This window comes from Dicentrarchus labrax, unplaced genomic scaffold (assembly GCF_905237075.1).
Source record: "Dicentrarchus labrax unplaced genomic scaffold, dlabrax2021, whole genome shotgun sequence".
NCBI classification, from domain to species: Eukaryota; Metazoa; Chordata; class Actinopteri; family Moronidae; genus Dicentrarchus; species Dicentrarchus labrax.
In genome coordinates this window covers 21,713,884-21,730,771 of record NW_026136720.1, presented here as the reverse complement: position 1 = coordinate 21,730,771, position 16,888 = coordinate 21,713,884, and the positions used below count along the sequence as shown (strand labels likewise).

At 37.3% G+C, this 16,888-nt stretch overlaps 1 protein-coding gene across 3 annotated transcripts in view; it reads left to right on the top strand.

The window, feature by feature from the left end:
- The window catches only part of LOC127352879 (ethanolamine kinase 1-like), a 26,337-nt gene extending 9,449 nt beyond the window's left edge, over nucleotides 1-16,888 (top strand). The window contains exons 4-9 of one of the 3 annotated variants that reach the window (XM_051381663.1): nucleotides 2,186-2,334; nucleotides 2,852-2,935; nucleotides 4,475-4,635; nucleotides 9,529-9,602; nucleotides 10,449-10,651; nucleotides 16,656-16,888. In XM_051381663.1, the coding sequence (XP_051237623.1) occupies nucleotides 2,186-2,334; nucleotides 2,852-2,935; nucleotides 4,475-4,635; nucleotides 9,529-9,602; nucleotides 10,449-10,620 (640 nt within the window). In that variant the 3' untranslated portion in view covers nucleotides 10,621-10,651; nucleotides 16,656-16,888. Of the gene's footprint in view, nucleotides 1-2,185; nucleotides 2,335-2,851; nucleotides 2,936-4,474; nucleotides 4,636-6,395; nucleotides 6,708-9,528; nucleotides 9,603-10,448; nucleotides 10,652-16,655 lie in introns of those variants that run through there. The other 2 variants (XM_051381664.1, XM_051381666.1) reach the window with 2 other exon arrangements.

The window sequence follows — 16,888 nt, the reverse complement described above, 5'->3', positions numbered from 1 at the left end:
AGAAAAGAGAGAGGAAAAGATCTGATGGCAAGACGACAGGTTTCCATTTAAAGTCAATGGAAGTCTTTCATTTAGCTTTTGACTCTGAGTAATCGTGGGTTTCTATGATAAAGTCAGTTTGTTAAGTTATAGAAATGGATGGGTAGAAAAGGAATCAGGGTGATTCACCATTGAACTGGTGTTTTAATTCACATTAGAGAGGAGATAGATAAATTATGCATGTCAGAGGGGGCCGATTTTAAATAACAGAAAGATTTCTTAGACAAGTAGATGTGAATCAAACACTCTGACAGATATATTCTAGGCCTGCAATTTTTGTAAGTAAAATATAACAAAAGGCCCAAACTTAAGCAGGAAAGAGCTATTTTAAAAAGAATATATGTATATATTTGCATACTTGCTTGCAGGTACACAGATGGATAGTTTAGGTCTCAGCGTGCTTTTATTCAGTCAACCCTTCCTTGAAGATAATATACAAAAATGAGTTTTATTGACGAGGATTTGTAGGAGGACTTTTAGAAAGCAGCAGAGCCTCTGTAAACAAGGCTCTGCTCCTCTGCTTTTATTGTGCGTTCCTAACAGGCCTCACTAAATAATGTCTGCAAGTGTGTATAATACCTGAGCATCTGTTTGTTCCCCTTTGAATAAATAGGTATTTAAATTATACTGTTTAAATTACCCTCTTATCATGGCCTGACGACTGAAAAGGAAACACGAAAATTAATTAGGAGACGGTTGCTTGCGCAGCATTTATTCCAGGTGCATTTTGCACTGACGTCCAGGACATTAGTGCCTTCTTTGATAGATGGAGTAATCAACAGAGTGAAAAACAAGGCATGTAACCTCTCAGCGAGGAACAGCTTCAGTTTACAAACATGTTGCTCCTAGAAGAAAAGTGTGGAGTTCATGACAAAGTTTGTCTTCCATATCTGCATTCTTTCAGCAAACTTTCTTGCCCCCTCCGACAAATGTGCCATACAAATCTTGTTTTCCCTTCATTTGTACAAGTTTAGTTCAGATTTGTGTCCCTTTTGCTCCCACGCACAATCTTTATATAATACTATTTTTGTCAAATGTCCAAAACACCCATTATCAACTCATGGAATTTTTTGATTTTAAGACTTGTGTAAGCAGCATAGTTTTTATGATCAAATCCAGGATTTTTAATTTCAAACATTATCCTTTGAAAGAACAGCAAGGAGTCAGAGTTTTTCATTTTGCCTCTGAAACGGCATTTACTGTGAACAACAGGACACTAACTCTGCTGAAATCCAGGCAAATCAAATTCTTTTTGGGTGAACAATTCTCAAAGGAAGGTGAGTCACCATGTGTAACGGGAGATTTTGGGTTAATTGATTCCTTAAAAGAACATTTGAAGAAGTAGTTAGCAAAAAGTAGAATAGTACCACTTTACAATGAGGCACACTTCATACGGTGCTAAAATGTTTCTTCTTGTACTTGAGGACTTATATTTTGATTTACTTTGAACTTCTACTAACAAAACATATGCTCATTTTTATAAAATATGATATACTGTTACAGGTTAAAATTAGCTCCAGCTTGACCAAAAACAACAGCAATATGTTACTTCCTACTTAATGCATCAGTAACAATGTAATAATCATAGCTGCCATTTGTCTGCAAAACAAGTACTTTAACTTTTTTTTTACTTTTGACACACACTCTGTTGATAATACTTCTGTACTTAGTTAGATTTTGAATACAGTGTTTTTACTTGTAATGGAGTATTTTTTTTCACTGTTTTATAGCCCACACTTAAGCCATCAGGGTTGCAGTTAAACTAAAGCTGGAGATGTAAGTAAGCAGGGGTTTAAATGTGCAAACTGCCTTTTAATTTAACCCCTTTAATGGATTTTTGCCTTATGACACCTGCCTTTTGAGTCTAAATCGCAAAAATGGTGTGTGATGAAGACAAATGTTCCCACTTAGACTGACTCTGTTTTCCAAACTGAAACTCATTGTTTTTGTGGTGTGTGCAGTTTACTGACATCACCTTAAGCGACTCTTGGGTGTTAAACTTTGGCTGCCAATGTGCCAAGTTGCCTGGCACAGTTGTGAATCAGAGTCATTAAAATGAATGAAACATTCCTCAAATGTTGGAGTGACAACCTTGCCTTCTCCATTAAGAAAAAAAAAGTAATTTCAGTGGTTTTACCTCTTACAGTACTGTGGCTCTACGAGAGGTTCCCAGCTTTGAGACTTTGTCAGCTGAAATGGAGTCATTGAAAAGACACCTCTCACAGCTTGACTCACCAATTGTGCTCTGCCATAACGACCTTCTGACAAAAAACATAATCTACAACCAGGAAGAGGGTGAGGAACAGCCATGCACATCACTGACACTGTAAAACATTATTGGATATAATGCTTAAAGCTAGTTTTGAATTATTTTTACGTGGACATGTAGCAGAAGCAACAAAACCAAAAGACTGACTTATGCTAAATTCTTTAACTGCAGCCTTGTGATTGAAGAGTTTGTTACTGCAGCTAATGTTGGAATAGATTAATGTTTTTCTTTTCATCGGCTTGAAATAATGCAGCTAGAGTCTTCATGCTGCTTCCCTTTCTTTAACATACAGAAGAAAACCTTTGAACTGCTGAAAATGTGTTTCCATTTTATCTTACCTCATTTGTAGTATTTATTTTTTATGATTATATTTCTCTCACATATTTTACAAGGATGCCAAGGGTGACTCTCAGTCAAAAGAGACTCTTTGTTCCTTTGACTCTCACAAGGTTCTGTACTTTCAATAAAAGGAGGGAGAGTCTAAGATGTGTTTGTCATGTTGTCCTGGTAACTGCTGCTGCTTTCCCTCTCCTCCTCCACCAGGAATGGTTAAATTCATTGACTACGAATACGCCGATTACAACTACCAGGCCTTCGATATTGGCAATCACTTCAATGAATTTGCTGGTAGGTATGTGTTGTGATGAAAACTAGTTTTCAATTTCCAAACCTTTTCCACGGCCAGAACATATAAGATTGCCTAATGTGGAATATCGAGAGAAGTAGGAGTTGTATATACGGTATGTGATGTGCAGAATCATTGTCCAGTTTGTGCTGTCTCTTTGACTATTATATCATTTATCTTTCTGCCATTATATACCATGAAACTATGTCCTTCTTCTGAAGCGGCCAAGACAAATGGTTGTAATCAGTGTGGAGATAAGAAGTGGCTTGATGTGCCAGCTGTGTCACAGCAAAGCTTGACAGGGTTAATTTGAACATTTGTGGAAAAATCATCAATTTAACACTTTTACAATTGAGGAACCATATTGTGTCAGCTTTCATGTTAACACTTGCCAACTCCAAATGATTGTAAGTGAAATGGTGTCTGATATATAGCTGTGTTGTGCAATTTTGATTTAACCGAAATTATCATGATGCCAAACTGTGGCTAGATTTGAGTCTAATGTCATGCACAAATATGTTAAATTGCTAAGGCTTAATAGTGACAACATATAAAGCCCTGTTTCATTTCACATTCTCCTGTTAATAGATACAGCTAAAATGCAGTCAATTATTAAAACTGGATCTACTTTTCCTTAATTTGCATCATGCAGATTTGACAAAGAGTTTCAAATCAATTTTCATCTGAAGCAAGTCATAACATCTCCATGCTTCTGCTTTCTGGTACTGTGTACAATCAAATACACAGTATACAGCGGTGGATGAGGTATTCAGGGCCTTTACTTAAGTAAAGCTAATACCACACTGTAAAAATACTCTCTTATAAGTCTAAGTTATGCATTAAATATATGCAAATCTACTTTAAGTATGAAAAATTCATTAATTAAAGTTAATGCAGAACAATGGCCCCTGTGAGTATTAGAGTGGAGATCATTTGAACTATATCAAATACTGTTGATGGGTTTTATCTATAACTATGAATCATATTATATAAACTAATGTTAAAGTTTCCTATATAAACTCTTGATTTTAAAGTAGTAAAAAGTACAATGTTTCCTTCTAAGGTAGAGTAGATTAGAAGTATAAAGTGGTATAAAATGGAGATACTAATTCCTCAAATTTGTACTTAAGTACATTAGTAAATGTACTTATGTAAACCACTGACAGTATATGTAATATCAAAACTGGGAAGGTTATTTTTCACAATTTTCTGACATGCTGTCAATTGTGTCCACACAATGTTTCCTTTTTTGTCTGCACTATATTTATTTAAAAAAATTATTTAAAACGGCAGGAAGGTGCCTCCAGTTTCTGTGCCTCTTTATAAATTATATATTATATATATTATAACTTAATGTTCACTGATGGGGATAAATAATTGAAAGAATTTATCATGAACTGACAAGTGTTAACTGAAGAGTTAAGCTGATGTAGCTCTATGGCAAATCTTCAAAACTATCACTCAGTATAAGCATTGTATTCAATTTTAACACTGACAGTAGTTCGACTAACACGTGCGTATGTGCATGTTTTGTTTTCAAGGTGTGAATGATGTTAACTACAGCCTCTACCCGAGCCGGGAGCTGCAGAGGGACTGGCTGACAGCCTATCTGGAGAGTTACAAGCACAACTCAGGATGTGAGGTCACTGTTACAGAGGCAGAAGTTACACAGCTCTACATTCAAGTCTGCAAATTCTCACTGGTAAGTGTCTGCTCCCACCGACTTTGTTGAAATGTTGAAATATGTCATTTTGTAGTGCCTCAGCACTTTGGAAAGACTTTAGAAAGTGACAAATCTCTCAACAGTTATTTCCTTTTTTTAAGTTCTGCTCTTGGAGGGACTCAAATATATCAATATTATGAGATTAGTGTGTGCATTTCCACAATATCCATATGTGTGCAGACCTCTGAAATGACAGGGCGGCAACACCTCACCATCACATTTTAACAATTTACTTTTCCAGCTCCCAGAAAAAAGAAAAGGAAAAAAAAAACTCCCCAAAGAAAACCAAACCCGATCCACAGCTGACCCACCACTGTTCAAAGTTTGATGGACTCCATCTGAGTTGATTAGAAACTGCCGCAGGGAAAAATGAAAGACAGCAGCCAAAATTATTTTTCTTATGACCACAATTTTCATTCTTTGGTGGCTCAAGTGGTGCTGGGCTATCTGTCTAAAAGTGCTTTCATAGCTCAACACAATATGCAGAATTGTCCTACCAATTTTGGGGTGGTGTGAATGTCTCTTGAAATAGCCCAGAAATGATGAGGAAGCATATTACTTTTTAAAATAACTTGTGCCTTGGCCAAAAAACAGAGAGGGATAAGTGAGAGGAGGGAAAAGAAATAAAGCCTGAAATGGAGTGAGAGAGGCGATAACATCATGTTGATTGAAATCAGATTTTCTATGACAAACCGAGGAGGACTCTTGACTCGAAGGAAGTGGGAGAAATTGATCACTGACGCTTAACAAGCCAAGTTTCCAGCTCAACTGATTTTGACAGCCATGTGTCAAAATGAGGGATACTGAGCATGTTAATCGAGAAAATCACAGGGTATGTCTTTCATAAATTGGAGAAATTGAGCTGAAACTTTTCCACTAAATACTGTGTTTTTGTACAGTACTTCACTTAATTAACTTTTATCTTTAAAGCATAAAGGTTCAGAGAAAAAAGAAAATATTAAATATCCATTATTTGTTTTCTCTTAAATGATGATAATTAAGTAATTTTTTAAAGCCAAAATGTACTCATTCCAGCTTCTCAAATGTGATATTCGCTATATTTTTATGAGAGTAAATCAATTGCCTTTGGGTTTTGGACAGTTTGTCTGAGAAAACAAGAAATTTCAAGACGTCCTCTTGGGCTCTGGGAAATTGTGAAGGGATGTTTTCACTATTTTCTGACATTTTGTAGATCAAACTATTAATCAAGAAAACAATTGTTTATTTAGCCTCAATGTGGCCAAAATGAGATGAGATTTCAACATATCACTTGGTCGCACTTAAAACCGCTTCAGCTCACATCTGGTAAGAACAGATGATAGTTGGTTAACTGGCTTTGGAAAATTTCCAAAACAGCAATAATGATCATTTCACTCTGATGGCTTTTAATTTTTGGGGATTGGGTTTTTTATGTATTCCTATTATTATGAATTGGATTAAACGCCATTTTATCCTTGTGTATCACTTTCCTATCACTCGGTAATTGCTTGGAATAATCAAACTGCATTGAATTCACACTATAGTTAAGTCTCAGTAGATAAGAATACAGAATCAAAACTCAGGAACCAAGGAAACCAGTCTGTGCCAAAGGAAGCTGTGTGGCTCCGCTGTGTGGCATCGACAAAGCCTGGCCAGTTGCCAAAGCTCTGCAGCGTGAAGCTGCCTCCTTCAAATCGTTATCCCTGGCAAACTGTGCCAAGACGCAGTGGGGTCTTTATGACTTGTCCTCTCCTCCACAGGGATCCCCCGTGATGTCAAGGCTAAAGCCTGCGGCTCTGTGATGTCACTTCCCACACATCTCTCATCTCCATTTTTCTCAATGGCTCCCTGTCACTGATGGTCTCTGCTTAGTGTTATACTAATGCTCTCTTAATGGAGAGCAGTTATTAATCATAATGGAAACACGCTCAATCTCTCTCTCCAACCAAAGACAGAGATTAGAGATGAAAATCTGCCAGGGAGGGGAAAAAAGCCAAGGGAAAACCGCACATTGCTCTTCAAGTATTTCATTCCACCCTTTATTTGATTATCAAATAAAAATGTGATTATATCACTGGGCCGCAGAACAGAGGCCTGTCTGGATCTTATTTGGACTTGCTATTAGTGGTCCTACCATGAAGATTTACAATAAGGGTGGAGAACAACAGAAATTTATGGAGGCATGGAAGTCCGCAAGCCTAAGTGAGCAAAGCCATTAAGGAGGGAACCATTCAATACAGAGGTTTGTCATTCTGACTGAGCAGCTTGCAATTGGCAGGCAGCAGCAGCAGCAGTTCTGGGAGCAGTTATAACACGACAACTGGAGGTCACTGAAGGGAGTTTTTACAGTTCTGCTCAATGGCACATTGAAATGTAACAAAACATCAATGAAAAACAGAGTTGGTGAAACCACACAGCACCTATGATATTTAGTTTAGAACAATCTGCACCACATATTTTCAAGTGTGCAAATACCATAAACATAATCCAGTGTTTTACACTTTTCATATTCCATTTCTTTAGGAGTGTCATGGACAAGCTACATGTAGTTAATGAAGTCTGTCATTCAATTATATGGATCCAATTCAGTCTCTGTCAGGAAGTATTTGCACTGCTGAAGCATTCTCAAGCAAGACACTGACATCTGACCCCAGTGTGACCTTCCTGCAGGGGGCGGAATGAAGAAGTGGGCTTTGGAAGCTTTAATTGGATCATCAAAAGGGCGTATGATAATAACGTCAGTCACACGTTTTTGCTGCCATTCCTTTAAGAACAACATGAAGTATTATACTGAGCATGCAAGTCCATCACATTATATTTGTTAACGTTACTTCAAGTGATGAGTGTAACTAAGGACATTTATTCCAGTACCGTACCTTAGAACAAATCTGAGGTACTTGCACTTTATTTGAGTATTTCCATTTTAAGCGTATTTATACTTTATACTCCACCACATCTCAGAGGCAAATATTGTACTTTTTACTCCACTACATTTGTCTTACAGACAACTTTTCATCCTATCCAGTAAAAACCACGTACCTTCAAATTTGGTGATTTTTGAATGTGATTTTTAATTAGGTGTTCCTTCATGGGTTGAGAAAATGACCCTAGTTCAAATTATTTAAAACCTTCTTGGATAGCTGGAAAATGCATTGTCACAAAGTTGAAAACAGTTTTTTCTTTTTTTTTTTTTTTTTTTTTACAGTACTTATAGAATATTATGGTTTGCTGTAGATTTAACTAATCAACAGTATATAAAGCAGTTCAAATTAATCCAATCTTAAACAACTACAGCGGTAACATGCAACATCCACATTAATGCAGCAGTAATATTCATTCAAAAACATCATATATATAATAGTAAAATACTGACAGGAAGTAAGTTAAGTTAAGTACGATTTTAAATGCAGGACTTTTACTTATAGTGTCACAGTGTGGTATTAGTACTTTTACCTAAACCCAATCCAGTGTGTAACATTTAGGAGAAATGTAATATAATATTTAAATATTTTTTTTTATGTTTTCATCAGTCAATAATCACCTGAAAATAGGAATCGTTGTGGTTTTGTTACCTTGGAATGAGCCGTTGTTATCTACAGAGGAAGTGAGTCCTCTTCAATGTCGAGCCACCATGTTTCTACAGTAGCCCAGAACCAGTGATGGGAATAAAGGCGTTATAAATAAGGCGCACTAACATCATTACTTTTTCAGTAACGAGTAATCTAATTGATTACTCTTCCCATCTTAATAACGCTGTTACCGTTACTGCCAAAAAATGCGGCGCGTTACTATAATTGAAGCTGTTTTTTTCATCAGACCAACTAGATCTCTGAGCCGAGAGGCAAATACTTTTTTTAACTGTTCTTCCTTGTTTAGTGGGCAGTGCTCAAGACAAGCTCATAATGCTGACGATTGGCCAAGGTTGAGTAAAATTTCACGGTAAGCCAATCAGAGGTAGAGTTGGGCGGGTGTTTGAAAGCACGCATAGTCGGACACACAACCTACAACACAAGCGAGTCAGTCAACAAGAGACAGGTATGGTGAGCCCAAATAATCCAAAAGTAGCCTTCTCTAAATGGAAGTATAGCCAATACTTTTCCCTCCAAGAAATTAAACGAACAAATGTAATCGTGAAATACACATTATGCTATTATTATTATGTTAGATTGAAAGCACCTCATATGAAATGTAACATTAAAATAGTTTAGACTTGTGTACATTATTTTATTAAGTGTCCATTTCATTATAATATTCAGATTTATCATACATGTATTTTGAGTTCCGTTAAAGAGGGGTGGAGGTGGGGTCACATTTGAGCATTTAAAAATTGACTTGAAAGTAACTAGTTACTATTATAATTTGTAACTGTGACTAATTTAGTTACTTTTTGGAAGAAGTAACTAGTAACTGTAACTAATTACTTTTTAAAAGTAACTTGCCCAACACTGCCCAGAACAGACAAACCAAACACTGGCTGTAGATAAGGCCTTTGTGCATTTTTGCAGTGTCGTGACCAGCTTAGTTTCTCTTACACACTTGAAAAGTCGAGCTGGACTCAAATTGGAAAAGGATCTGAATACTTCTTCCACCACTGGTTGCTGCTGTAGTTTTAATAAACCACACACAAATACATTCTATTGTGCTTTATTTCAAGGATTTAAAAAAAAAGAATTATTGCATTACCATGAAACTCTGACAACGATAAAAACAGACATGATGTTCACTGTTATGGATTACCCCAAGCAACTTTGAGGTCTCATGAAGTATTTTCATATTACAACAAAATGAAAGAAAACCAGTGGCTGCCTAGATGTTTGAAACATTTCAATCACAACAACAGGCTTTGAAAACTGTAATAACTTTTTTCTTTTTTTTTTCTTTGTCTTCCACCAGGCATCCAACTTCTTCTGGGGTCTTTGGGCCATCCTTCAATCAAAGTACTCCTCGATCGACTTTGACTTCCAAAGGTTAGCATTCTGTCGAAGGCAGCTGAAAGGTCAGGCTGAAACATAGCTCATAGAGGTTACAAGTTGTTCAAATTCAAAATTCAAAACGACGTCCTCCTGACATTAAGCACCACCTTCACATTAACACCACCTAACAACTGTTGAATGTCGAAATAAGTGAAACCACAAAGGAAATTATGACTTCAGTGCAATTTCATGGAACCACCTCATCACTTAACATCATGCATCACTTATATGTTCACAAATGGGAAAATGTATCCTGCGCTTTGAATTTAAACACTTTAAACAAACAGGATCTTCATTAAGAATTGCCTGACAAAGAATTTGTTGGCATAGAAATTCCAATAAAGGACTGGGAACTTGAGTCCAAAGTGTGGAAATATTTCATTTTTTTCCACCAGTGCTTCAAGACTTCTTGTACCTAGAGTCTGACAAAAAACAGACAGGACGAGCACACTTCTTCTACTCTTCTTGTCACTTCAATCACACGCAAACTATTGACACATGAATTCTCTGCTTTTCTTCACTCTTGAACCACAGATCACGAAAAGATGAAAGGCTCAGCTTTCACAAAGACTTTCTAAAGAAATCAAAACTAATTTCTTTTATTTTTAAATGATCCACGTAGGGACTAGTTATCTTTAAACAAGTCCAGGAGACATTCCTCACTACCATCAACCAGACAATAAAGTTCAGGAGGGCAAAATGTTTCCCTTCATCCCCACTTTTTCTCCCTTTCTCCCTTCTCTGTGTGCCCCACACCCGCCACAGTTGTGATCGTGATCCTAATCACTATTGACATACGGCACCCTCCCCTCTGTGTGGCTTTCTCTGCTCGCTTGCTAGATCAGCGACAGGGCCCCAGCTTCATTTCGATCTGGACCTCGGAGGAAATGTGATCCAGAGGGGTGCCGAGGCACAGAGGCACTATTGTTCCCATGCCGTCGGTCCTCCCTTACATATACGTCTCTCATCCCTGGCTGGGCCACATGCGTCTGCTAGACGTCTGCTCCTCTAAGCCGCCGGCTGAGGTTGTCATAAAGTGCATGGTGAGGGTCAGGTTACCTTTCCTTAACTGGAGGGCTAAACTGAAATGAAAGCAACAGTAACGATGGGGAACCAGGTCTAACATTTTAAGGCATCGCTACTCTGCAATTCTGTCCCTCAATCACATACACACACATATTCCCTCTTCCAACACTTCTTTCAGGATTCTTGATCGTTCATGCTGTAAAGAAAGAGACAATCAGGACGACAAGTATGTCCTCGCTTTTCATCTCATCATTTAAATACAGTGGCAGTAACGGTCATAGCACATAATCTCAGGAAAATGTCCTTGTAGTTTTATTAAATAGCATAAAGCAAACTGCATTTGCATTCAATAGCAAAGCAATTTTACTGTGACTGCTGCAGAATGTCAGAGGAGGTTAAACTGAAAGCAGGGTTTACAACAGCTAACTGACACTTAGCAAGCAGGTAGTAAGCTTGTTTGCTTCTGAGAGCTTTTAACCCTCTTCAATTAAACAGAATATAATGGGGTACAATCCTGAGAACAAAATGCCAGGCGGGGAGTAAAGTGCATGGCACAGTGCAAAGTAAATGGAAAGAAATGTGGGGAGCTATTTGTGAGTAGAGCTAGTGTTTGGTTTGTCACTTCTGGGCTACTGTGGAAACATGGTGGTTCAACATGGCAACTTCCATGGAAGGCGACCAGCGGCATCTGTAGATGTAAACGTCTCATTCTAATGTAACGATTTGATACGATAACAATTCCTATATTGTATGTAAGTGATTATACACCATTAAAAACATACATATTATATTTTTGCCATTAGAGCTTCTTAAATGTTACACACTGGACCTTAAGACGTACAAAGCATCTGATGTTTCAAAACGGGAGATCTGTCCACAAACATCGGTCAACATTGTGTACATTTTTGTCCAAAATAACCTGGCAGATACAAAGTCAGGCCATATGGCTCAGGTGTTAATAGTATCTTAGCAAACAATTTGACACAGAAGGACATTATCATGTCAGTGAAGTTGTGTTTCTGGCCTTTTGAGGATTGTAAATTAATCTCCTTGTAACTCTGTTTAGGGTTCCAGCAACTTATATATCTGATATTTCAACAACTTTTAACCTAATTGTTTTAATGTGTATTTGCTGTTAGGGGGAATTATCCAGCTCTTTTAGATGCTCTGCTTTCACAAGCTAGCTGCTAACTTTGTCTGTCTGCAGTTTGGTGGTACTGGGGAATTAGCGCAGAGTGTGTTTATCAAAGCCTCATTGCTGAAAACGGCTGCCTGCCTGAGATTGAACCATTCAGTAAATGTGCCATAAAATTTATTGCAGTTTGGTTGATCATTTTCTGTGGGTTAATTACTGCAAGAGACCTTTTTCACATTACACATAGTAATTTTATTAAATTCAAAGTATAATGATTAATGCAGCTTTAACCATAATTTACTTGTCATGACCACAACCTTACCCTTAGCTTAACCAAGCATTTTTATATCGCTGCTGCTTTATGCTTTTGTGATAAACAACGATAAACAAGGGATAGGAAGTTAGAGTTAAACCCTGAATCTGTGTGTGTGTGTGCGCGCGCGCACATGTGTGTGTGTGTTTCCTCCCACTGTTATCCCCCTGAGCTAAATCTCTGCCAACTTCCCAACGAGTGACAGGCGTCGCTGAGGCCTTGTGCTTTAACCAGGACCAGATGTAGAAGTGACAATAGGGAGCCACAAGGGGAATGCAAACCCGCCCTCCCTCTACCGTCCATATTTACTTTCCTTATTTGATTTTATTCATGTGTTGAAAGTGTCTGCAAGTCAGCGGTTTAGATTTGTGGACGTGTTGGCAAGGTGAGCCGTTATTTAACAAAGACATTATTATGAGGAAATCAACGAGGAGGAGGCCCACTGTTTGGAATAGCCTGACTGCAAAATTGAGGAAATTGTGCACAAAAGCACATTGTGAAATGGAATACCTGCTTTGGAGGGAGTTCATTTTCCCCTACTTCTGCTAAAGAGAAAAACATCTCAGTTTCATCTCTGATGATGATAAATGTTAAGCACGCTAGTTTTAGGTGTCGGCCTTAATAAAAATAAGGATAAATGGGATCCCCTGTGAAGGTTGCAGTTCTTTTAAATGGGTATACTCAAATATAATACTACTTGTGAAGGGTGTGGGCTTCCATCATACAGAAGTAGGCGTGGTTTCATCTAAACTGGGTTTAGTGACTAGTAATGAGTGATTTTTGATGGGGTTTTTGGGGATAAGTTTACAATAAAACTCTATGTCCTTTTTATTTGAAGTAACTGAATGCTTATTTCATACCTTTGAGATTTATCAATCGTTTATTTTAGATTGATTGAAATTCTGAAGCTTCATATCAAAGCATTCAGAACTATCAAGTACGGTGGCCCGGAGGTGCAAATCACAACAGCATATCAGAAAACACAACACAAAAAGAGAAAACACAACAGCAAATCAGAAAACACAAAACAAAAAGAGAAAACACAACACAAAAAGAGAAAACACAACGGCAAATCAGAAAACACATAGATATGGACTATTGGAACCCCTGTTTCTACCTCTCTTAGGTATCCCACATTAACATGGACGTATTAATATAATATTTTCCTTATTTAGTGGTTTGAATTTTCAGATTTGGCAACTTGAACGCATAGGTCTGGCGGTGTTGTGTTGTCCAGTTCAAAGGACGGACTCATGTTACCCTTTTGTACCAACCTTTTCCGGTTTGGTTCATGTCACCCGTTGTGTTTTCTGATTTGCCGTTGTTGTTTAATGTTGTTGTGTTTTCTGGATTTGCCGTTGTGTTTTCTCTTTTTATGTTGTGTTTTCTCTTTTTGTGTTGTGTTTTCTGATTTGCCATTGTGTTTTCTCTTTTTGTGTTGTGTTTTCTGATTTGCCGTTGTGTTTTCTCTTTTTGTGTTGTGTTTTCTGATTTGCCCTTGTGTTTTCTCTTTTTGTGTTGTGTTTTCTCTTTTGTTGTGTTTTCTGATTTGTCGTTGTGTTTTCTGATTTGCCGTTGTGTTTTCTCTTTTTGTGTTGTGTTTTCTGATTTGCCATTGTGATTTGCACCTCAGGGCCACCGTAATCAAGCTTATAACATCATCTTAAAAAGATCTTAAATTATCGATATATGATATGAAAGAAAGTTTAACTGGGAGACTGTGACAGCTGAAATTGACAATCCTTCAATCCGGGTGTCAAAACTCAGAGTCACTCTCACTAGTGTGACTTTTTGTGCCCTGATGCCGATCCGTAGGATTGGCTCGGGACCTAACTTTAACTGTATCATAGAATGCACGCAAATGCTTAGCCTTTCTTTTGCCTAACAATTAACATAAACTGATATTAGAATATTGCCATTGAGGAATTCGCTATTTTCAACCTTTTTCAGTTTATTTTACACAGTGACAACCAGGTTTTGCGTCGTGTTGCTGTCTGAGTTAATAAAAGAACTGTCAATCATCCACGGTAACACAAAGTTTACTTAAGATTAAGTCTGTCCAGAGAAAAAGGCTTTTGAGTGTCACCAAGCTACAGGTGTATATTATATAGGTGGCCCATAAGTGAAGCAAGGAAACAACTCTTAGAAGAATTGCACAAAGCAAACAGAAGTAGCCAGACTGACAAAATAATTAGAGAGCAGTTTTACCTGCGGATACAGGTGGAAAACAGATTGATAGAATACGAGTAACTAAAAGGCATGTGTCAGAATTATCTTTTTGTCTCACCGAGCAATAGGAGAAAGAAAACTGATTTGGCATTGAGGGGTTCGGTGAAAGCACTGATTAAAGGACAAACTCCTTTCTGTGCCTCCATTTTCTGTGCTTTTGAAACTTCACTTAATTTCCAAGGGTATAATATAATGGCCAAGGGCAACAGTGTACTCAGACATCAGATTTATTGAAACGTTCGATAATATGGTTTGAACAAATATAAAAACACTTTTCTCACAGTTAAGTTCTGAAATGCACTGAGGTTATGGCACAGCTTTCAGAGAATAGAGATTCGAATGCTATATATAATTAATTGTTATTATTATCATAATTATTAAAATGTACCACGTGTGATTATCCATTTTAAAGGAACACCCCTCATTTCTTCACACAAAGATCATGGTGATGTCATCTGGGTCATCTCAGCTTAAAGATTTCATGAGACTTTTTTAAAAGAAAATATTATAAAGTATGCTGGCAGTTTTTGCATTGTGTGAATTTTCATTATCCATCATCTTCAGAGTTTAACCCAAACTAGGGACTAAAAGTCAGAGTATCTCTGCCTCTTTTTTCTTGATTTTCACCATTATTTTTTAAATGTCCAATTCACAAGTCCCCTGACTTTATGAAAGTGCACTGAGTATGTTTGAGTTTTAATGTTATGTCAGAAGATGCATACTTACATGCGTGTTGGAATGGGACCATGTTGTTGTTAATTTTGTTAGTTTTTTGGGGTTTAGTAAGTAAGTAGTTTGGATGAGCGGTTTTTGGAGAAAGCTGAGAAATTTTGCCCTGCAAAGCTGACAACTAGTTCTAGACAGAGCAGTTCCAGACCCACAGTATTAGACATATGCATGCACGAGTTTAAACAGCACTCGATGACTACATCATAATCAGACCCATGTAGAGAGAGGGTAAGGTTAACACTCTCTCAGCAGCACTGGTTATACATAACATAACACACGTCAGTTCATTTTAATTTTGATGTTAATGTTTTGAAAACCTTATACAGTGGTTAACTTAATGTTATAAAGCTAGCATTAGCTACCTAACTTTATAAATAATGGCAGCCTATCCTTTGTAACGCCCTGTGAACTAGCTATAACTTGGTAGCTGGCTAGCTTCAGCATGAATTCATGTATTTTATCAAGAATAAAAATGGGGAAAGATTTAATCCATTCGCTATCGCGTCTGGATGGAAAACCTCTTAGAGTTAGATTTGCTAATTAGTCTGGTGGTGCCAGGTTAGACTTTAATCTAACTTTTTAATGCATATTTTGATAATTTTAATAAGTAAAACAAAAACTTCATTTAGTTAAATAAATGTAATTTAACAATAATAATAATAATAATTTGATCGTGGCCAGTGCCTGAATTGGACAAAAAAAGGTGCCAGTACCCTAATTCCGTACAACCCTAACACAACATAACCCTAACCCTGATTCCTTTGGTGTTTTATTATTATTTAGGGTATTCGGTGCTGTTTTCTTAGCATTGACCTAGCAGTGTGTTTACATGGAGACCTCACCAGCACTGATGTAGGCAGTGTTTTAGAAATACAGAGGTTCAAAAACTGAGCTTGCTAGAGGGGTTGGGGGCATTAAAGTAGTTTAATTTCCCCTCAAGAAAATATGATCAGGTGGCGGTACTCAATAAGAAGGTACTGGTGTTGCTCATGTTTTGGGAACACCTCAATTGGTGTCAGTAATATTGAGAAAGCTGCAAGCAGTAATATGGAATCCAGACCCGTTCCGAACAGGCATGTTTTGAATGGGCACTGATCTATAATGATTTCTTTTTGTGTGTGTCATTCACAGGTGCCTAGTTTGTTTCCTGTAGACACACACTCTCACAAAGAGAAGACATTTTGAAAACATCTGTGGACAACACATGCTGCTATTTTTAGCACAATATGCCCAATGAAAAATAGGACCTCCCAATGAAAAGTGAATTTTCTTTAGATTTTGCTTTGCTTTAGTTCTGAATTTGACTTTTGTATATGGAAATAAACTTTAATGTGTCCTGATATAAGGGAGTCACAAAGACAGGAAATTGCACTTTTAAAAAAAGGTTTTTTTAAAACCTAGAGGGAAGAGGGAAAGACTGTGAATGCCAGACGGGATGATTACAGTATATACAATAAATATCCTGGGTCACTTTGAAGCCATTACATTGTGATCATGCACCATAAACATCCAAGGACAGTGGATGGTATATAGATTTACATAATATTCACTAAGAGCTTTGAGGAAAAATTGTATGTTCTCTGATCGTTTTTTCTATTCTCTGCTCTCCTCCCAGATATGCCATGGCACGACTCAACTACTACTTTGAAAAGAAAGAGGAATATTTTGGATTGTCATTGAGTTAGAAACAGAGGGTAAAGGACCAGCTTTTTTTTTTTTATTATAAGTAGTATCTCCCTGCTCGGACAAGAGTTTTTAGTCATGTGATCCATGTCCTTCTTTGTCACATCATACAATGCTATTCACTAAACCCACTGTGGAAATAAAGGCATAGCATAAGCTTGTAAA